This window comes from Typopeltis vanoorti, chromosome 17, assembly GCF_054136105.1.
Source record: "Typopeltis vanoorti isolate ZY-2024b chromosome 17, IOZ_Tvanoo_1.0, whole genome shotgun sequence".
Classification (NCBI taxonomy): domain Eukaryota; kingdom Metazoa; phylum Arthropoda; class Arachnida; order Uropygi; family Thelyphonidae; genus Typopeltis; species Typopeltis vanoorti.
In genome coordinates this window covers 14,356,591-14,379,502 of record NC_143565.1, presented here as the reverse complement: position 1 = coordinate 14,379,502, position 22,912 = coordinate 14,356,591, and the positions used below count along the sequence as shown (strand labels likewise).

The window sequence follows — 22,912 nt, the reverse complement described above, 5'->3', positions numbered from 1 at the left end:
TCAGTGAGCCTGGCTAACCATGTATATCTGGCAGATCAAGAAAAACTATGGTATTTTACTGCATCAATTACAAATATGACAGACATTTTTTGGAATTAGGTGCACATTTAAAAAGGCAACCAAATCTTAATAAATATGGTTGTGTGAAACTACCCAAGATTTTGGAAACCAGCACCTACAGACAGCACCCCTCATAGGACTTTTGGCTTATAGTTTGATATGTTCCATTTATTTTTTGTTGTTTGTGTACATTATTACAATTCTTATATTCTTTCTCAGAAGTTGTACTTAAGTGTCAAAGCTGTGTAACTGGGAGGAGACCTCTGCATAGCCTTTTAAGGAATACAGAGAATTCAAGGCTTCTGACCTATTGTCCAATTCTCACCTCCTGGTGCACCCTGTTAGGTATTCACCTGGATACTGAAAGAACGAGGAATAGGACTGGCAATTTGGTATTTAGATGACCAAATTGTATTCTCTTTGACTAAAACCATAATGCAAAATGATGGTACAACATACAGAATTTCATGCCAGCTGGAATGTTGCCCAGTTACATTGTTTTCATCAAGGAATCAGGGCAAACAGTGACAAGTCAGCTACTGGAACAAATCCTGTAACAGCACATTCCAACTCAGCCTCAACTGAGTTCAAGATTGGTACTATCAGCATAAGAATCATCAATGGAAAACAAATAGGACCTAACAGAAGAATTGGCTATCAGATCGACATAATAGCTTGAAACAAAGAAGACAAAAACAAGTGAGATCTTCTTTAAACAACAACTATTACTATATTCAACAACATTTGGTGAAAAGAAGGTGTAACTATAGTATTTAACACTAAATAAGGATAATCTTCTTGAATGGTAGGCAATAGCAAGTAGAGTTATGTGGGCAAATATCAGAATGAGTAACTGGACAGCGAGAATCACTTGTGCCTATTGTCCCAAAGAGGTTCTACTAAGGAAGAAGTGGAGGGCTGTTTGATGCATTAGAGAAAGCAACTGACACAACAAAAAAAAAGGTTAAGTTGGTTCTTGTTGGAGATCTAAACAATAGAGTAGGAGGTTTGGGAAAATTTGAGAAAGGAGCAAAGCTAATAATAATGGTTAAGTACCTGCTGGATTTCTGTTCAGGACATGTACTAGTTTTTACTAACATCATGTTCCAACATAAAATTGTGCCCAAGTACACATAGAGAGAAGCTATAAGAAATAAGAAATGTCTCATTAACTATGTTACTGTTGATAGCAGTGTTTACTGGTTGTGACCACTGGTTCAGAACACAAAAGTATACAGAGGATTTGAAATAGGAAATGATCACCATTTAGTCTTGAGTAGAATAAAATTCAATTTTGTATTAAGAAGAAGATTATGTAAAAAAGTTTTAAAATGAATCATAGATGAAATTCAGTGGCAAAAACTGAAGAAAATATTGATGAATTCAGCTGGGGATGTGTGGTGAGGTTGTCTGCAAGGATAGAAAAATCAGAACTCAGGAAGTTAAAGAGGTAGTCAAGGTAAAGAAGAAAGTATGTCGAAAACCTGACAAGTAAATCACCTTGTGCTCTTAGAGAATTCAGAGAAAAGCATAAGAAAGAAAGTGAAGCACTGAGTAAAACTAGCTAAAACAAAAAGTCATGGGAAGATTAAAACTGAAAAAGCTTAGAAACGGAGAAACGACTACTAAAATTAATCACAAATGATAAAGGTGACATGAAAACTGGAGATAAAGATATCCTTGACGTCTGGAGAGCAATTACGTTTAAAGATTGCTCAATGAAACAAGTAGTTACAGCATACTGGTAGAGAACACTCAATAGGCATGCAATCAGGAATACATCAGTACTTGAAGTAGAAAAAGCCATCAAAAACCTGAAATCAGTTGGAATATATGGTATTCGATCAGAAATGCTCAAATATGGAGGTAAAAATTTTTACAGTAGCTCACTGCATAATTCAGAAGGCCTGGACAGTGGTCAAATTCCAGATGAGTGGAGTAGAGCTGTCATAGTACCCATTTATAAAAAGGAAGTAAAACTGAATGTGATAAATAAACTGGTATTTTTCTACTGAGATTTCCTACTGACAAGATTTATGCAAGTATACTTGAGAAATTATTATTATTATTAAACAAGACCTCATGGAGTCAAAGACTCATCTAGGAGGTCCTTTTATCTCACACACATCTCATCATACCAGGTCTTAAACACATTCAAACTCCTTGCAGACACCACACTCTCAGGCAAGGCATTCCAATCATTCACAACTCTGCACGAAAAAAACCTGCCTCTCACTCCCCTACTCACACCCTCTTTATACAGTTTCCAGGGATGACCTCTGGTTCTCCCCTGATCTCCCACTATTCTCTGTAGAACTTCTCCACCATTGATCCTATAACAACCCCTTACCAACTTGTAGGTCTCTATCATATCTCCCCTCTTCCTTCTCTCCACTAGACTCTGCAAATTACATCTTTTCAATCTTTCCTCATACTCGACTGGCTAAGAAAAATTGTGGAAAAGAAGCTTCATGATGAACAAGCTGGATTCATGTAAAATAGAAGTTGGCAGGATCATATTTTCACTTTAAGGTGAATAGTTGTAAGTTTTGTGGATCTAGAAAGGCACATTACAAGGTGCCAAAAGAAAATATGTTCAAAATGCTACAGTTATATGGTATAAATGGTACATTGTATCAAGTAATACAGGTGTGTGCGACAAGAATATACATTATCGATATGGATCACATTATGAAGGAATGTGGTATTAAACCTGATATCAAAATTGGAGATGTTAACCTCAGCTCTTTACTTTATGTAGATGATGTTATACTTCTAAATGAATACAGTATAATTCTGCAAGATTCCCTGACTAAATTGAATAACTGTTGTAATAAATTTGGTATGAAAATCAGCATTGAAAATAGGCAGAAATATTGAAAATAGCAACTGCATCTTGAATGGAGAACCTTTAGAACAAGTAAAAAATTTCAACTGCTTAGGCACAATATTTAGTGAAGGTGATAAATTCAATATTGAAATAGACAACAGAATTAGCAGAGCTGATATGTACAAAGTCAACTGAATAAATTTATATGGAATAACTGAGAAATTAGTCAATACACTAAACTAGCTGTTACACAAGACGGTGTTTAAACTAATTTTAACTTATGGATCCGAGAGCGGGGTTAGAAATAAAATACACTTGACCAAAGACTGGAAACTACAAATAAGAAAGTTATGAGAAAGATTAGGGGAGTAAACAGATGACATCAATGGCAATATCATATTAAAAATGAGGATATTAAGAAAGAATTTGACATGGTTAGTGTTCAGGAATGTGTTAGCAGAACCAATCTTGGGTAGTGTGGTCAGTTAAGCCGAATTGTAGAGGAAAGATTAGCAAAACAAATTCTTAGCCAGGCTGATAGGAAGAAAATCCAAAGGAAGACCAAGATGTGGGTGGATTGATACAGCAAAAAGTGCCTAAGAGGGCAGAAATATAAGGTCTGAGAAGATTAGAGTCTTGACAGATGACAAATTCTGTAGGTAGTTTTCGGTATTGAGACCACATATTAATATAAAGAGTTTATTAAAAATAAACAATTAAAAAACCCGACAAGTTCCGTGTGTCATAAGACTTGCATCATCAGGGGTAATGATGTCCCTGATGATGTAAGTCTTACGATGCACTAAACTTGTCAGGTTTTTTAATTGATTATTTTTAATAAACTCTTTATATTAATATGCGGTCTCAATACCAAAAACTACCTACAGAACTGCTTAACTACAGAAACCTACGTCTACATGACAAATTCATTTGGAGGAAAATTGTCGATTGGAAGTTAGTAATGATGTCACTTTTCATGTAGTAGTAATATCATGATATCCTGTAACCCCCCCCCCCCAAAGGGTACATGTCAGAATTTGATGATGATCTCAGATGATGTCTTTGTGAGAGACAAAATATTGGAACCATATTAAACCTTTGACATAAGGTATGTCATCTATTGTGTTTATGCTCATGTAAACAAGGATCATTTAACAAATGTTTTGGTCATCATAATGCTGAATTCATAGGCACACATGAATGAAGATTACGTTATTAAACTCTGGGATATTCACCAACTTATTTTTCCTGTTGCATGACTTTTTTTCTATATCTACCCTGTCTGTTAAAGATATATAGTATTCTTGTGGCTTTATTATTGAATATGCAAGTAATGCTGTTTCTGAGAAGACTAAACACGAGTATTTTATAATACTACTTTTTAAGTTTTCTTGAATGTTAATTTATTCATTAATACATTTTCAAAACTATGACTGCTTTAAAATTATTTAAAAATTTTTAAATTTTGAATATTTAAGATAGTGTTAAAAGCTTAAAAAAAAAAAAAAGTAAAATATTAAATAGATCCTCTAATTTCTTTTTTCTTTTTTTTTTTTTTTTCATTTGACATTTTTTTAAAATTATTTCTATTTCTTTTTCAGTCTAAAGAAATTCTCTGCAGTATAGGTAAGTTTTTGTAATGTGAAATTTATGTAATCTTGGTGTTTAGGCTTGTACGTTGATTCTCCAGCATTGGATGTTGTTTAAGGAAATTAACAACATAGATTTGATAATAACTAAAATATTTAATTATTATTTCCTATATTTTGTCAATGTCAAATCGGTATCTTCAGGGATTAATACACTGGTATTTAAATTCAGTCTTTTTCTATGAGGGGGGAAAAAAAAGACTACCTTATATAAATTTCATCATTGTTAAAGAAATTAACAATGTAGATTAGATCATCATCATCATCATCATACGTATCAAGGATTTAGGCCTAGTAATGGCCTGTTCCGGCCTTTGAAGTCATCGTTTAAGAGGACGTCCTGGTTTTCTTTTTCCTATTGGCTTGTACTTTAAGGCTTGTTTTGGTAATCTTTCTGTTTTCATTCTTTGAACGTGTTCCATCCATCTATGTTTATATTTTTTTATTTTTTCAATTACTGGTTCTTGGTTTAATTCTTTCATAATATCTTCGTTTCTTTTGTGATCAAATAGGGTATACTTTGCAGTTTTTCTCATAAACTTCATTTCTGCTGTTGTTAATCTTTGTTTGTCTTGTTGTTTTATTGTCCAGATTTCGCTTCCATGCATTAAGACCGGTAGGGCTAATGTATTGTATACTTTTAGCCTGGTTTGGTTTAAATATAGAGTTAATTACTCCTGTTATTTTTAAATATTTTGCAATTTTTATGTTTATATCTTTTTCATTTTCATAAGTGATCATACATCCTAGGTAGTTAAATGAATTCACCTGTTCTATAATTATTATCACCTGTTCTATAATTATTATCACCTGTATAATAATTATTACATATTTTTAATTATTATCTAATTATTATCTAATCTGTAGATTAGATAATAATTAAAAATATGTAATAATTATTTCCTATATTTTGCCAGAGTCAAATCAGTAATATCTTCAGGGATTAATACACTGGTATTAAACACATGCATACAGGCATACTTCAATAACAAAGGTGAAAACAGGCGCAATACAGGAAGACCTAAAGTCCAATATACTTAGGATGTTAGGTCTTCCTGTATCTCACCTGTTTTCATCTTTGTTACTGAAGTGTGCATGTGTTTAATTCCAGTGTATTAATCCCTGAAGATACCGATTTGACTTTTGCAAAATATAGGAAATAATAATTATTTTTAATTATTATCTAATCTACATTGTTAATTTCCTTAAACAATATACAGTGATGGAATTTATGTAAAGTAGTCTTTTTTTTTCCTCATAAAAAAAGACCGAATTAACTCTCCTTCCAAATTTTTAATTTGAAAATTTTAAATGTCTTTGTTTTTATTTTTATAATAAATATGAAAAGTTAAAATGACAATTCAGAATTTAGGATTCAAGTAATTGAGGCTTCAAATATTTAGTCTGTCACATCTGGAATGCAATATGAAAATTGTCATAGCACATGCAAACAATACTGTGAATGGATGATACTAGACCATAAACCTAAAGTGTCCTAAGGGGCACCTTCTGAGGATGCAGGTAGGTAGCTTTGACTGTTGGGTAGTAGGTCTAAGAATTACTTTTTCTGATTTATGAGAACTATATACAGCTTAGGACAAGTATTTCCTCCATTTTTAGTATTTATTTTATATGTAAGTGACGTCATCATCTAGCATTCATAAATTCAAAAGACTCATCATCATCTGGGAACTCATCACCACCAAATACAGTACTTATCAATCCATGACTTAAGTTTCTTTGCTACCTCTCACTAAGTCTCAAGTAACCAGCTTCTTTCATCTGCCATTTTCTCTTCTTTATTCCTTCCTTCTCCAGCTTCTGAGGATGATATCTTGTTTTTCTCTTCTATCCCTCTACTCTCTGAATAGTCTCTTTTGAATTAATCTAGTATGAACACCTCATCAATGAATCTGAATCATATCACTCTTCATATCCATCAAACTCTGCAGATGGCATTCCTTCAGTATGTCTTCATAGAAACTTAATACTATTTTAATCATTCTTCTCTGAACACATCCTAAAATCTCTTCATTATGTCATAAACAATGCAGCCATGTTTGATCATAGTGTATTAGACTAATGTGGGGCAAATCGCCCCACATTAGTCTAATACACTATGATCAAAGTTCTACACAGCAGAATTCTAACCTCAGTACTTTTGGATGTCAGTGTTTTCTTCATGATTGCCATAATCTGAAGAAGCTTTTTTAAAGGATTTTCTTTTATCTAAAGGCGAGTTAGAGGTCTCATGTAGAAGTGGGAGGTTTTTTGCTTCCAGATATCCAGATATTTCAATCTTTTTTCATTCTGCCAAATAGGCAAACCAGCAAGAAAGAACACACACACTATTAATAAACACAATACATTAATATCATAACTTCAAAGCAACAACAAAAACAAACAACAATCCATCCTTGCCTTGCAAGGATGGGTTGTTGTTTGTTTTGAAGTTAATGAGGTTTTTGAAGTTGTTGTTGCTTTGAAGTTAAACTGCAAAATCTTATGCAAAGCATTTTGCAGTTTAAGATTTTAAGATTTTGCAGTTTAAGCATTTTAAGATTTTGCAGTTTAAGATGGTGTGTTTTCTAAAGAGCCAGCACCAGTTTTACTCACCTATCAACCTTGCATTATTTTAAAATAGTGGCACACATCCTTTTAAAACTCTCCCAGTATCATTAATATATAAGTTAAACAATAATCATCATCATACATATCAAAGATTTAGGCCTAGCATGGCCTGTTCCGGCCTTAGAAGTCATCGTTTAAGAGGACGTCCTGGTTTTCTTTTTCCTAATGGCTTGTACTTTAAGACTTGTTTTGGTAATCTTTCTGTTTTCATTCTTTGAACGTGTTCCATCCATTTATGTTTATATTTTTTAATTTTTTCTATTACTGGGTCTTGGTTTAATTCTTTCATAAATATCTTCGTTTCAACTATGTTAAACAATAATAACCCAAAAATAGACTTCTATAGTACACTACTAGTCACTAGCCTCCCCAGGATATAGATCTCTCTCTCTCTCCCCATACATTACACAAACAATCCTCTATCCAACTAATTTATTATACAACTATCTACCCTAAGTTAATTGTCATCTTCTTATGTGACAAGCTATCAGAGGTCTATGCAAAATCACGATATTTCCTTTGTCTAGTACATCTGTCACACAGTTGTAATCTGTCAGCTGTTAAAACACAATTGCTACTTAACAAATCATGCCAACCCCATAGAGAATCCTGCTGTTACAAACTCAATCCTGGATCACCAGTCTCTTCAATCCCTTAACCATCCATCACTGTTATGTAGAGTGGCTGACTGTAATTTGAAACCTGTCACAGCACCCTAATTATGCAGTGGAAAATAATTACATTCTTTCAGCTCTTTTGGAAACTTCCCTCTATTATAGGGAACTTATTAAACAAGCAATGTCAAGAGAGCCAATACTCCCCTGTATTAGTCTTTTAAAAACAAGTGACAGATAGGTGAATAAATCCTATTACCTTATTGAGTTTACTTAGAGCAAAGAATGCCTGCTCGTTTACATTTAGTCCTACACCTATCACCACCCCATCCATGCTCAAGCTTTGTATGAAATCACTTTCACCAGCATAAAATGCTCATTAAATACTTCAGCTATATCCTTCACAGTGACTCACCTAATATAGTATTCCCATAATCATTCTTTTAGCTACTATTAAAAGAACAGAATTTTTTTATTTAGCCTGTTGGCTAAGCACTGCTTCTACTGTACTTTTGCTTTCATTACCAAATGTTCCCTTCCTAGCCTGCTCTTCTGAATCCTACCTAGAAAAGGTTTTAAGCTACTATCATAGATAGTAACTTAAAACCTTTTACAAAAAATCTATACCAGATAGTTTACTTAAAATCATGGTTTCTTTTGCAATGAACCCTATGGGTCTCTTAAACAAAATTTCATCCTTATCAAAAAAAAAAAAAAAAAAAAAAAAAGATATTTTGTATCAAGTGAGGGAGAATTCTTAGGAAGATTCTGGCCTTCAAATCAGGATAGATTTTCTGCAAACCTTATCTTCCTTTTAGTTTCTTATACCTTCCATTCACTATTATTATTGTCCATAGTATTTTGATGTGAAATAGAAATTGCTTTCTTTCCCTAAGGCATCTATCTCTCTTGTTCACTCTCTGTGGTTGATCAGGAGAGGCAGGTCTGCTACTATATTCTGTTTCCCAGGAATGCAGTAAACCTTAAGATTAAATTCTTGAATTTCTAAAGCTCAATGTGTAACTCCAATTTTTGTTTGTCATTTATTTAAAAATTACAAGGCTTTATTGTCTAATCTAACCTGAATACCTTGACTGTACAACAGATATCTCAGTTTTCTAGTCTTCGGACTCCTTGGAGGTGTCAGGAATAATAATAATAATAATATGTAAGTGCTAATGTTTCCTTTTCAGTAGTCAGGTGTTCACTTCTGAGCCACTCAGTCATCTAATCAGGAAGGCAGTTGGTTTCAATTCATCTCCTCCTTCTGTTCTAAAACTGCAGTAATGCAATCTGGAAAAGCATCAAAACACAGGTATCTGGTCTTCAGTTGATCAGTTGTTCTTATTTCCAACCCACCTCTCAGATCTGTAAATTAAAATTGGCTCAAACACTCTCTTGTATACAGGGACTTTATAAAGTGTTTTGACTAATTTCTCTCTTATTCCATATAAAATTTATTTACTTGACTCCCTACCGACAAGCTCTGCTGATTCTGCTGTCTGTTTCCATATTTAATCTACCATATTCGCTAAAACTTGTGCCTAAATAACTGAAATGTTTTATTTGTTCTATGGCATTCCCTTTCAGGTCTGATGTTTTCAACATTCCTGCCTATATTCACAGCAGGGGAAAATATTCCAGGTGTGTGGTGCTCATCCACGAAATATCAGTATCACCAATATTATATTTTTGCATTCATTCCCATTAAAGACTCCTAATTGTTTGCAGGCTTTGCATGATTCCTAAAATTAAACACGATATGCTAATGCTTCATTGCCCTCTTCACGAGGATAACGAAGCATTAGTGCTTCATGCTTCATGAAGAGGCACTTTTCAACGCATAAACATTGCATCACATTCGTGTTAATAGTCCGGGTATGCTTTCAAAATGCATACACCTTTGCACCCTTTGAAAAGATGTAAAGAGGGTGCAACGGGTCAAATTCTTAGCGTTCTAGTATTTTTAAACCGCCGAGAAGGCAAGGCTGGGTGAGCTCACCCAGCACTTAGCGGCTGTGATTGGTTATTGTATCAGCCAATCCAATTGAACATTGTCACTTGTCATGAGTTGTTCTGTATCCGATGGCTGTATTACAAACAGCTGTTACACATGTTTTCTGGAACTGAAAATTTGAAAGTGAATATTAGGAGAAAAAACCTAAATGTTTCTCTTGCTATGCAGTATAGCATCTGTTGAGGTTGTAAAGTTTTTTAACAGTATAGAGACATTTTTAATCTAGTCTTCGGAAACAACAAACAGTAAAAAAATATCTATTCCTGAATAAAAATTAATATTCTGTGGATTATAAGACTTGTTGATCTACAAAAAATTACCAACATATGTGAGATTGATAAGACAGTGATAAGACAGACGAATTGCTGATACTAAAAAAAAAAAAAAAAATAGGATTCCCGAAAGTGTGGATAATTCCGATAATGATCGGATGTTATGTACACTGAGTCTCGGTAAACAAAAGAAAATTCTAGGAAAAAAACGGAGTGAAATATACACAAACAAAGAAATACACATACATGGGCAACAAACTTTACGAAATGATTGGCTGCTCCATCAAACCATATTTATTCCTGCCATATTCTCTGTCTCCTCGTAAGTTTTCTTTTTTTTTAATTATGTCATCATAAATTTACTTATTCATGTCTAGACTTTATAGGCTTGCTATTCACTCTACCCAGCAACTTATAGGACACACCTATCACAAATGTTAACTATTAATAATTTGTTTAGCATTAATGAAAGTATTTCTGCTTACACTTATTCTTTCCTTTCATTTCCTATTCTCACATCTTATAAATGATGGTTCACATATTTTCATCTTTGAGTATTTCAAATATACCAACTAAATATAGCATTCTCTTTCATTGTTGTTTTCTAATAATCTTAAAACAAACCGATTGTTCCCACACCGCAGAAGTATTCAAAGTTATCCTGCAATTAGACCAATTAAGATAAGTGCTAATGCGCTATGCATTCTGAAACTTTCATACATCGATAAAAATGCAATCATATGGTCATGTGTGTTTGCAGAGAGGGGGGTAAATGGGGAACTCTCCTGCGGGATCGAGTAAAAAATTCCACAAATTATAATCGTAAAAGTGATTGAGATATGTAACGTTACACTCTCGACCATGGGATGTTTTTTCTGTCTTAAAATTTTATTATGGGTTGGCCTGTTCTGGCCAATGGCGGGGTAGCTGTAGAACACTTGTTTTATTGAAGCAATAAAGCATGTGTTCCTGTTTTTGGTTCATCTTTTTCTGATTTGTGAAAAAATTTGCATTACTGTTGTGAACAGCGACCAGTGTTCATTGCTCTCTGTGTGTAGTGAATCACTGAGTGAAGTGTGAATTATAAATTTATAGTGAAACAGATTTAAACAGAAAAATACATTTTTAAAAGGTAAGTGTATGTAATTTAATATTATTTTACTTGTTAGTTTAATAATTTTTTTTGGTTTTAAACTGAAATAATTTAATTTAGGATGTTGGGATTAATTAATTAGTTGATTTTTAATAAAATATGTCAGTCAATTTTTTTTTTATATATGAAATTGTGCTAAAAACTGTATTAGTTCCAAATACTTTTTTTTCCCAAGAATTAAAGATCATGCTTAAGGGTCAAAACTGTATAACTGAGAGGAGACCTCCACATAGCCTTTAAAGGAATGCGGAGAACTGACCAGGGCTTCTGATCTAATGTCCAGTCTTTACCTTCTCATGGTGTACCCTGTTGGGTATCTACCTGGATACTGAACGAACTCGGATGTGCTGGCAATTTGGGATTTAGCCGACCAAATTGTATTCTTATTGGCTTAAACCAATATACAAAATGATAGTACAACATGACAAAATTTCATGCCGGCTGGGGTGTCGCCTGGTTAAACAAGGCCCTCATTGTTTTCGCCAGGGAACCAGGGCGAACAGTGAAAAGTCAGCTACTGGAACAAATCTGAAGGCACACCCCAACACAACATCACCAGAGTTAAAGATCGGTACTATCAACATATGAAGCCTGAATGGCAAAGAAATGGAGCCAGCTGAGAAATTAGATAAGTACCAGATCGACATGATAGGGGTGATTGAAACAAAAAAGACAAAAACTGGTGAGATCTTACTGAGCAATAAATACAAAATGTTATATTCACGCAATGACAATCAAGGAAAAGAAGGAGTAGCCATAGTATTCAACACAAAATACGAGGCTAATCTTCTTGAATGGCATGCAGTCTCAAGTAGACTGATGTGGGCAAAAATGAGAATGGGGGACTGGATAATGAGACTTATTTGTGCTTATGGTCCCACAGAAGGTTCTACTAAGGTAGAAGTGGAGGAATTTTTTGATTCTTTAGAAAAGCAACTGACACAATGAAAAAGGAAAAGTTGGTCCTTGTTGGGGATCTAAATAGCAGAGTAGGAAATGATTGTCAGACATACAAAAATATTTGGGGAAAATTTGGAGAAAAGAGCAAAGCTAATAATAATGGTAAATACCTGTTGGATTTCTGCTCAGGACATGGACTGGTTATTACTAACACCATGTTCCAACATAAAAATGTGCACAAATTCACATGGAGAGAAGAGGCAAGAAATAAGAAAAGTATCATTGACTATGTTATTGTTGATAGTGATATTTTCTCCCTGGTGCAGGACACCAGAGTGTACAGAGGATTTGAAATTGGAAGTGATCACTATTCAGTCTTGAGCAGGATAAAATTGAATTTTGTACTGAAAAGAATAACATGTAAGAAAGTTTTAAAGCGAATAAAGGTTGAGCAGCTCTCAGATGTGAACTGTAGACTAAATACACAAAGATTATTGAAGAAAAAATGAAAGAGTTTGAGAACAGGAACCAAACTTTAGAGACTCAGTGGCAAGCCTTGAAGAAAACCTTGATTGATTCAGCCAGAGAGGCATGTGGTGAGGTTGTCTACAAGGATAGAAAAATGAGAACTGTATGGTGGACATAGGAAGTTAAAGTTCCTGTGTCCACCAGAAAGTTCCTGGCAAATAAGTCAGCTTGTGCTCTTAGAGAATACAGAGACAAATGTAAAAAAACTAAACTCTGTGTAAAACTATCTAAACAAAAGTCACGGGAGGACTTTGGCAAGAACATTGAAAACAAATATCAAGAAGGTGGCAAAATATTTTAGAGGTGGTTGAAGATGCTTAGAAATGGAGGAAAGAGTACTGTAAAAGGAGTTAGAGATGATAAAGGTGACATGAACACAGGAGAAAAATATATCCTTGAAGTATGGAGTAATTACTTTGAAAAACTGCTAAATGAAACAAGCAGTGATGACAGCACAGTGGTGAAAAACACTGACCAGGCATGCAGTCAGAAATCCATATCCATACTTGAAGTAGAAAAAGCTATCAAAGGCTTGAAATGTGGAAAGGCAGCAGGAGTAGATGATATTCGACCAGAAATGCTGAAATATGGTGGTATAAGAGTCTTACAGTGGCTGCACTGCATAATTCAGAAAGCCTGGACAGAGGGACGAATTCCCGATGATTGGAGTAGAGCTCTCATAGTACCCATATATAAAAAGGAAAATAAAACTGAATGTGAGAATTACAGAGGTATTTCCTTACTGAGTGTTCCTGGCAAGATCTATGCAAGTGTACTTGACAAACGGTTGAGAAGAATTGTCGAAGAAAAGCTTGGTGAAGAACAATGTGGATTCAGGCCAAATAGAGGCTGTCAGGATCAGATTTTCACTTTACGACAAATAGTCGAGAAAGCATGGGAATATAAAAAGGATCTGTATTTAAGTTTTGCCAATCTGGAAAAGGCATATCATATGGTGCCAAGAGAGAAGCTATTCAATACGCTGCAGTTATATGGTGTCAATGGGGCATTATATCAAGCAATACTTAGTCTGTATTTGAGTTGTAAGTCGGCAGTTAGAATTGAAGGATGTACAGTAAGATAGTTTAATGTTAAATCTGGTGTGAGACAAGGATGTACATTAACCCCTCTGTCATTCATTATCTATATGGATCACATTATGAAGGAAAGTGCTATTAAACATGATATCAGAATTGGAGATGTTAATGTCAGCTCTTTGCTTTATGCGGATGATGTTATACTTCTGAAAATGTCCGCTATACGTTTGCAAGATTCCCTGAGTAAATTGAATAACTGTTGTAATAGATACGGTATGAAGGTCAGCATTAAAAAGACAAAGACAATGAAAATAGGTAGAATTGTTGAAAATGTCAACTGTGTTGTGAACAGGAAACATGTGGAACAAGTAAAGTATTTCAGCTACTTAGGCACGATTTTTAGTGAAGATGGTAAATTAAATATGGAAATAGACAACAGAATCAACAATGCTGGTATGGTAGGAAGTCAATTGAATAAATTCATATGGAATAAGAGAGAAATTAGTCGGAACAATACACAAGACAATGTTCAAACCAGTTATAACTTATGGATCTGAGAGCTGGGTCAGAAGTAAAACACTTGACCAAAGACTAGAGAGTGCAAATATGAGAGTCCTGAGAAAGATTAGAGGCGTGAACAAATGGCATCAATTGCAATATCATATTAAAAACGAGGATATTAGGAAAGAACTTGACATTGTCGGCATCCAGGAATGCGTTAGCAGAGCTAATCTCAGGTGGTATGGTCACTTAAACAGAATGGGCGAGGAAAGATTAGCAAAACAAGTGTTCTCTGCCAGTTTGGCAGGAAAACGACACAGAGGAACACCAAGATATACGTGGATTGAAACGGTACAATGTGCCTTAGACGATAGAAATATAAGATCTGATAATGATAATATTGGAGTCTTGACAAGTAACAGACTGATTGGGAGGAAAATTGTAGATAGGAAGTTAGTAATGATGTAAATTTTTCATGTGGTGCTATCATATCCTGTACACCCCTTGAGGGTACATGTCATGAATTTGATGAGGATGAGCTATCATGCCTTCCCTTAAATTCGTTTACACTATATGCACTCACTACCCCCTAAGGGCAAATTATTCCACTCACTGATCTCTGATAGAAAAACCTAGCTCTTATCCCTTTCTTGTCTGAGAACAACCTTAACTTCCATGGATGCCCTTGTGTTCTCTCCCCGCCTTCCATATAACAAAAAATTTCATCATTTGAAATGCTATAACACCCATTCAAAAGTTTATAGACCTCTATCATATCATTCCCTCTTTCTCCTGTTAACCAGAGTCTGCAATCCACATACTCGCAATCTGTCCTCATAATCTAAATCCCATAATCCAAATATAATCTTCGTAACTCTTCTTTATCCCTTTGGAGATAACCCGGGAGACCAAATCTGAACACAGTAATCCAAGTGTGGTCTTATCAAAACCTTATAAAGAGGCAAAATTACTTCCTTATCCTTACATGTCAAGGTTCGCTTCAGCATTGAAATTATCCTCTGAGTTGTATTTGCAACTTTGCTATGTGACCTTTGAACTTAAATTCTTATCCACCAACACACCAAGATCCCTTGCCTCTTCAGTTTCTTGTAGCATAACCCCGCTAATATAATATGCTGCTGGATCTCTAATCACACCAAAGTGCATAATTTTACACTTAACTGATAGCCATTTTCGTTTTCCCAGATTTCCAGTCTATTCAAATCATTTTGTAATTGCTGAATATCAGTAGCATCCCTGATTGCCCTGGCTATCTTTGCATCATCCGCAAACAATTGCAAATCTGATGATAGACCCTGCTTATAAGTTTCTATCATGTCCCCTTTTTTTCTGCTTATCATCTAAATTTTATAACCCACACCTTCAACCTATCCTCAAAGGGAGCATTCCACAGACCTGTCACCAGCTTGGTCACTCGTTTCTGGATCCCCTGTACCACCCCTTGATTCCTAAGAAATAACTTATCAGCATGTGTTTCAACATCCAAGAAATCCTTTGAGCTATATCATCAACTCTTGCAATATGCTCTCTGAACTTCAGCTTGTTTCACCATTACTCTCAAGTCCCTAGCCTTATCAATTTTCTGCATTCCAGTACCATCCATATGACACAGTATGTAACCTTTTCAACCCGAAATGCATATCAGCTTTACATTTTGAAACATTAAATTCATAATTATTATCCTATGCCCACAATCCCAATTTATTTAAACCATCCTGTAGCATTTCCCAAACTTTTCCTACGACGGAACACTTCACAAATCCTGAAAATTTCACAGAACATCTTGGTTATTTTGTAATGTACAGTAATCCCTCGATTAGTGCACCTATATACATCTTAAAAATAAATGTCATGGATTTTAAAAATTTAATATCTATACATTTTTATGGCTAACCGTTTTAAAAAATCGCTCACCAGAATGGAATAATTTAGTTACTGATTTAAAACATTTTACAAAGTTGTTTTTAATGGCATACTACACTACTTCCATGTACACTATGTTCCAAATTTTTACCGCCAAAATTTGTCATCTGCTATAGTACGACGACAGATTCGAAACCCTTAGAAACTTCTGCTCATGTCACAAAAAGGAGAATCCATTCCTATAATAGGGTAATCATTCTGTCTTCTGGGATGAGTTTATTATTACACGTCGGAAAATTAACCTCTCTTTTATGATCATTGTAGTTTTTAAAGTGGTAACCATTTTGCTTGTATAACAGTTGGGAAATTTTATCTATAAAGCACGTGATTTCGCGTGTTGGCGACCAATTCATATGTCCGTATCATTTCTCTCCTTCAATGATATGGACATTATCATTGAAGGGGAGAAATTTCTTTCTCCCCTTCAATGATAACGTCCAAGAGTTAATTATATCTCATTCTGAAGAATTGGGTGATTTCGACCTGCTAAATTTAGATGCACAGCGGGAAAATCCCGAAGAATATGAAGGAAATTTAACCATTGATAGTGGGCCAAAAGAGATTTCACAGAAACAATTTGAAAATATTTTTCGTATAATCGAAGTTTTTCAGCAGCAATGCTTAGAGGCTGACCCTGATGAAGAGAGAAGCAGTAAAATTTGCAGAGTAGAAGAGGTAATAGGGCCATGCCGTCGGTTGTATGAAAAAAAAAAAGAAACAAAATGCCCGCTAAACTACGTTAGCTCAGTTCTTTGTTAAGAAGTAAAATAATAAATTCATATTCTGAATATGTTTTATTGTCTTTCAGCTTCATGGCTTTCCTTTAACTAGGCCCTGAGACATACCTTAATTCTTTTATAAAATAGTTAAGGTTCAAAAAAGAAATTTGAGGAACGAATTATAATTTTTCCCATGGGTTATTATATTCGATTAGTGCATTTTCGTTTAATGCACCTGTTTTAAGGAACGCATTACCTCACTAACCAAGGGATCGCTGTATTAATTAATAATTGATCATTAATTATTAATTAATTAAACATAAACATCGTTAAATTAATTTTTGCTTGATTTTCATTGTTATATCTCATTCTGATCAAAAATTTATAATATTATAAGTACTTGCGAGTGAATGCAGACTTTTTCTCCTGTGTGCTGGTAGTTTTCCCCTCCTTTTGTACATCCTGGAAATCTTTTTGTTGGCTGGAGCTGATTGGTCACTAACATTTGCAAAACAAATTTATGTCATTATTTCTTTCATTGTTCAGTTTTGAGAACAGAGGATACGCCACCTTGTTATCCGCTTGCAGGCAATTTTTATGACTGGTTATAAACAGTGGTATTCCCTTTCCGAAATGTTGAAAAGTTTTGATGTGTGAAAGTTAACGATACAGTAAATCCTTGCTGAACGCGATTTTGCACATACGCGTTATCTTAATTGTTTCCATTTAATTTGTCCAATGCCAGAATTTCATTCATACGTGGTATGCTGCAGAGCGTCAGCCGGCAACCCTGCTTGGCGCTGCCTGCTAGCTGAGTGACCCAGGCTGAGTTGCGATCATTTCACTCACGTTAGCAGAGCTGTAATCATGTATTTAGCAGTGTTTATCCTCTTCTCCTTTTGCATTTGTATTTCTTTTAATTTCAAAAATTCAATATGACATCTATGAGGAAGAATGAAGATGATAAAGCAGCAAAAAGACGCAAAGTTTTGACATTATCTCAGAAAATTGAAATTTTAGATAAGTTGAAAAATGGTACACGTGTTTCATCGCTTGCAAGAGAACTAGCATAAGAAATAGCTATAAACGAATCAAGCATAAGAACAATACGGGAGAATGAAGAAAAGATTCTGTCTAGTGTCAAAGCTTCAGGCGATACTTCAGCAAAGGTTGCTCAAGTTTCAAGAAGAATTCCGCAATTGGAAAAGATGGAAAAAATATTAATAGCTTGGATTGACAATCAAATAAACAAAAAAGGCTCAGTTGTGGATGGTGTTGCTATTCGAAACAAAGCTTTAGATTTGTTTTCTTTTGTTTTAAATTAAGATGGCCAATTCAGCGAAAATTTACTTTCAAGCAAGCAAAACTTGGCTTGAAAACTTTCAGCGTCGTTTTAATTTGCACAATGTAGAGCTTCAGGGAGAAGCTGGCTCTGTAGATGAAGCATCAGAGAAATTCAAACCCCAATTTTTGAAATTCATTAAAGAGAGGGTTATGTTCCGCAACAAGTTTTCATTGCGGATGAGACGGGCCTATTTTATAAGCGAATGGGACAACAAACCTACATCACAAAGACACAAAAGGTTGCCCCAGGTTTTAAAGCTTTTAAGGATAGACACTTTGCTTTTTTGTGGAAATGCATCAGGCGACTTCAAGTGCAAGCCTCTGCTCATTTATAGATCTAACACGCCTCGTGCATTGCAGGGAAAACATTTTGAGCATTTGCCCGTTGTGTGGAAATGGAATAGAAAAGCTTGGGTAAAAGCCCTCTTTAATAACTGGTTTGAAAATTCATTCATTAAAGAAGTCAAACATTACTTAGAACAGCGAAACCTGTGCTTTAAAGTTCTCCTAATTCTCGATAATGCTCCAGGACACTATGCTGAAGCCCTCACAACATTGCATCCAAATGTAGAGGTTTTATTCCTCCCACCTAACATCACTTCCTTAATCCAACCAATGGATCAAGGGACCATAAAAACATTCAAAGCCTATTATGTCAGGCATGTTTACACCTCTGCAAATAAAGCACTAGATGAAGGAAATCATGACATGCGAATGCCATTTTGGAAGCGATTCAACATAAGCCACTGCATGGGAACAAGTGAATTCATCAACATTGAATGCTTGCTGGCATCAGCTCTGGCCAGAAGTTGCCAACAATTTAAAGGATTTCCATCGATTGAAAATGAAGCGACGTACAAATTGCAAAAGCAATTGGCGGTGAAGGATTTTCAGATATGGAAGAAGGAGAAGTCAAAGAATTAATCGAGAAATGATGAATGAAGATTGGATGATCTTGTGAAAGCAGCGATAGTGAAGAAGATAAAGCGCCTTTAACTTACAAGAAGTTAAACAAATTGTTAAAAAAGGCACAGGAACTGTGATTTTGCAATGGAGATTGATCCAAATGAGAAGGAAGAGGACACTTTATGAAAGGCATTGAAAAACTCTGCGCTCCTTACTGCGAAACTTTTAAAGAGTTGCGTCAGTCATTGTCCCATGCAAAAATCACTAGCTTTTTAAAAAAATATATGGTGTGCCTACTTATTAAGCAGTAATAAAAATCCTTTCAGTTAACATTTGTTTCATTTTTTCCCTTTTAATTACAACGATATTTAGGTTAGTTTAAATTATACATACATACATACTTTCTTAATTTGAACTATACCTAACACATTTTTTCTATAGAAAGTTAACTTTGCGGAATGTAATTTTGCTGTGCGCGCAATATATTAATTAATCTAACCCCCGCATTCGGCAAGGGTTTATTGTAATTCATGAATACTTCTCCACGTTTAAAAATGCATGACTTGGTCACTAACATTTGCTACACAGATGTTATTGGGTGTTCTGTCTGAGCTTTTCGACATATTCACGAATATTATTCTCCTCAGAATATTTCCACTATAAAATATTTATTCATGAAAAATGCATAGAAAACTAAAATGACAGATTCCAGCAGAACTTCTCGCAGAACATATTCACCTTCCGCAGAACACAGTTTCGGAAACCCTGCTGTAGGATATCTACATCACCTTTATTAAATGTTACCTTCCCCAGTTAAGCCTAAATTTATTGTACAAGTATAAAAAATAAGTAAAAATGCATACAGTAATTTTTAATAAAATTTTATATAGCAAATACTTTATATTAAACATAGGAAAAACTGATTTCATTAAATAATTATACTTACAGGTAACCCTCGTATAATGCGGATGTTAGGTTCCATAGAATGCCACGTTATATAAATTGCGTTATACGAGACATAGATCACATAGAAAAAGTAGGGTTAGGTTCCGAAATCGTTTTTTTTTTAATTATATAAACAACAATGACATCCAACAAAAACAATATTTTTATTTAATTCAGGTAATTCATGTAAGTTAAGAAAACAAACTATGACAAATGCGTAGTATAAAATTATAAAAATTACAAATTGTACATAAATTTCATTGCACATAATGCATAAATGTTTTAGACATAATAAAATAAAGCACATATTTTAATCGTCATCACTGTCTTCAGAAATAATATTTTGTAGATGTTTTTTAAGTGGCCGGAGGTCGTCACCACTTGGAATCTCTTGGATATCATTTGTATAATTCTCATTGCACACTTCGGCTGGTTTATTCATCAAGAAGTTAGTAATAAGACTTTGCTTTCCACTATGTTGCAATTTTTTATTAAGTTCATAATATGGCACTAAACAAATATCCAATTGTCTCGTGAATTTTCCCGAGCGCTTCATTGAGGGATCATTATCCGTAAAATAACTTCCTAACTTTCTTGCCAAGTCCAATCCTTCTGGTAATTTCTTTAAACTGAATTCTTTAACGGATTCATCACAATCAAAATCTTCGCCAGAACTTTCCCCGCCATTTAAATCTGTTTCTCCATCAATTAATTCACTAATTTCATTTTCAGCCATATCACAAAAGCCCTCTCCACCAAAACTGTGTGCGACGTTTATTATACGACATAGCTCGGCATCCACTGGAGGTACGAAATTTTGTTCCATTACGACTTCAGGCCATATTTTTTCCCAGCAAGCATTCAGCATAGAGGGTTGTTATTCCTTAATGGACAGAGAAATCATTTTTACGCAATTCAATATTGAAAACTTTCCATGCTTGAGGCAGTGTCATGTTTGGATTAGATTCCATTTTTTCCAAAATTAATTGAAACGTTCGCCGAATATCATATGCTTAAATGTTGATATTATTCCTTGGTCGAGTGGTTGAATAAGTGAAGTAGTATTAGGCAGAAAAAAAAGTTATTTTAAAATTCGGATGGCTTAAATTTGTTGGGTGGCCTGGTGCGTTTTCTAAAATTAGTAGAATTTTGAAGTCCATATTCTTTTTCTTTGAGTAACTTTCTACACAAACTGGTATAAAACACATGAAAAACCAATTTTCAAACATGCTAGCTGTAACCCATGCCTTTTTGTTGGCCCGCATTGCACGAGGATTTGCAGATCAGTTAATAAACATTGGTTTTGTCATGTAATCACCTGATGCATTACTACAAAACAGTAGAGTAATTCTATCTTTGGAAACTTTGAATCCAGGAGCTGATCTTTCATTTTTCGAAATATAGATGTGTTTTGGCATTTTTTTTCCAATATAACCCAGATTCATCTGGGTTATATTGGAAAAATATTATATTGAACACCTTCTTTAATCATTTAAAAGTTCTGCTGGGTATTTCTGGGCAGCTTCAATATCTGCTGATGCTGATTCTCCCTGGATTTTAAGATTATACAAAGAAAACCGCTTTTTAAAGTTTTCGAACCAACCCTTACTGGCACAAAATCCATGCTGAGAAATTTTTTCTGAAGAATCTTAATCAGGTTCTTTTAAATGTTTATTAACTTTGAGAGCTTTTTGCTTAATAAGGTGTCCATCCAAAGGAATTTTCTTTTGAGTGCAATCTTCTATCCAAATCATTAGAGATTTCTCCATTTTTTTCTATTAGAATATCGTGAACATGAGCAATGCGCTTTGCACTTACCGTTGACCCAGCAATAACACTTTCTCGGATTTTATGTTCATTTTGTTTGATTGTTGGAATTGTTGATTCATTTTAATTCAGAGTCCTTGCACCAACTCCTCGTTTTTCTCCAGTTTTCAACCGATCCAAGATTTTAATTTTTTCTTTGAGAGAAATGAATTTCCTCTTCAATTGGTTTTTTTCCCTTTCGTTGCAGTTTTAGTGGCCATTACAATAAAAATAAACTTTTACATTAAAAAAAGTATTACATATGTATGTAACTCACCAGAAAATAAACTGCTCTGCTTGCGAATAACACACTTATGATTTTGAATGTGCTTTCCTGGCAGAAAACGAAGACAATTTTCAACAATAAACACTTTATACAGTAAACCCTAGATGGCAAACCTATGGCACTCGTGCCAGAGGTGGCACTGCAACGATTTACAGGTGGTATCCTTTTATACGCTTATAAATTATTCAAGTTTTTTTTAATTGTTACAATACATACAAACTGAATTTTATTTTACACAAGACAGCAGCTATAAAGACGTGCATATGATTGGTGCGGTATTAACAAAAATCGCACGACCCAAAGACAAAAGCAACAGACAAGTGTTGAGTTGAAATGCTAATTCTCTTCAATCGAATTCCATAACATCTGAAACTGTCATAACAACATTCACTATTAGTTTTAACACATTCACAACAGGGTGTCATTTATCGTTCCGATGGAACTTCTCATTACTGACTGGCTCAACTCACACAAACGTTTCAAACCTTGGTTGAATTTTATGGCTTCTTGTTTGCATTAGAGATTGCAGGCGAACTCACGCATTCATTATATGGCATGTTTCAATTCTTGGTAGTCTTTTATTTTAAGTTAGCCTTTTTGATTTGTCATAATGACATCGAGAATTTCAAATGCAATAAAAAAACACTTATTTCATAATTGAAAAATTGGACAATAGTTTTTAGTTAGATACTGTGTTTCGGTGCAACATATGGTTTTGCTTAAGTCTGTACAGCGTAGTTTCTGTGAGAGGGGACGTGATTTATTAGTTA

General features: G+C 34.5%; 1 protein-coding gene across 4 annotated transcripts in view; it reads left to right on the top strand.

Annotated features, from left to right (window-relative positions):
- The window catches only part of LOC150097176 (uncharacterized), a 296,897-nt gene that overhangs the window by 271,363 nt on the left and 2,622 nt on the right, over positions 1 to 22,912 (top strand). For all 4 annotated transcript variants that reach the window (XM_090407105.1, XM_090407107.1, XM_090407104.1 and 1 more), the window contains exon 18: positions 4,492 to 4,516. In XM_090407105.1, the coding sequence (XP_090263231.1) occupies positions 4,492 to 4,516 (25 nt within the window). The remainder of the gene's footprint in view (positions 1 to 4,491; positions 4,517 to 22,912) is intronic.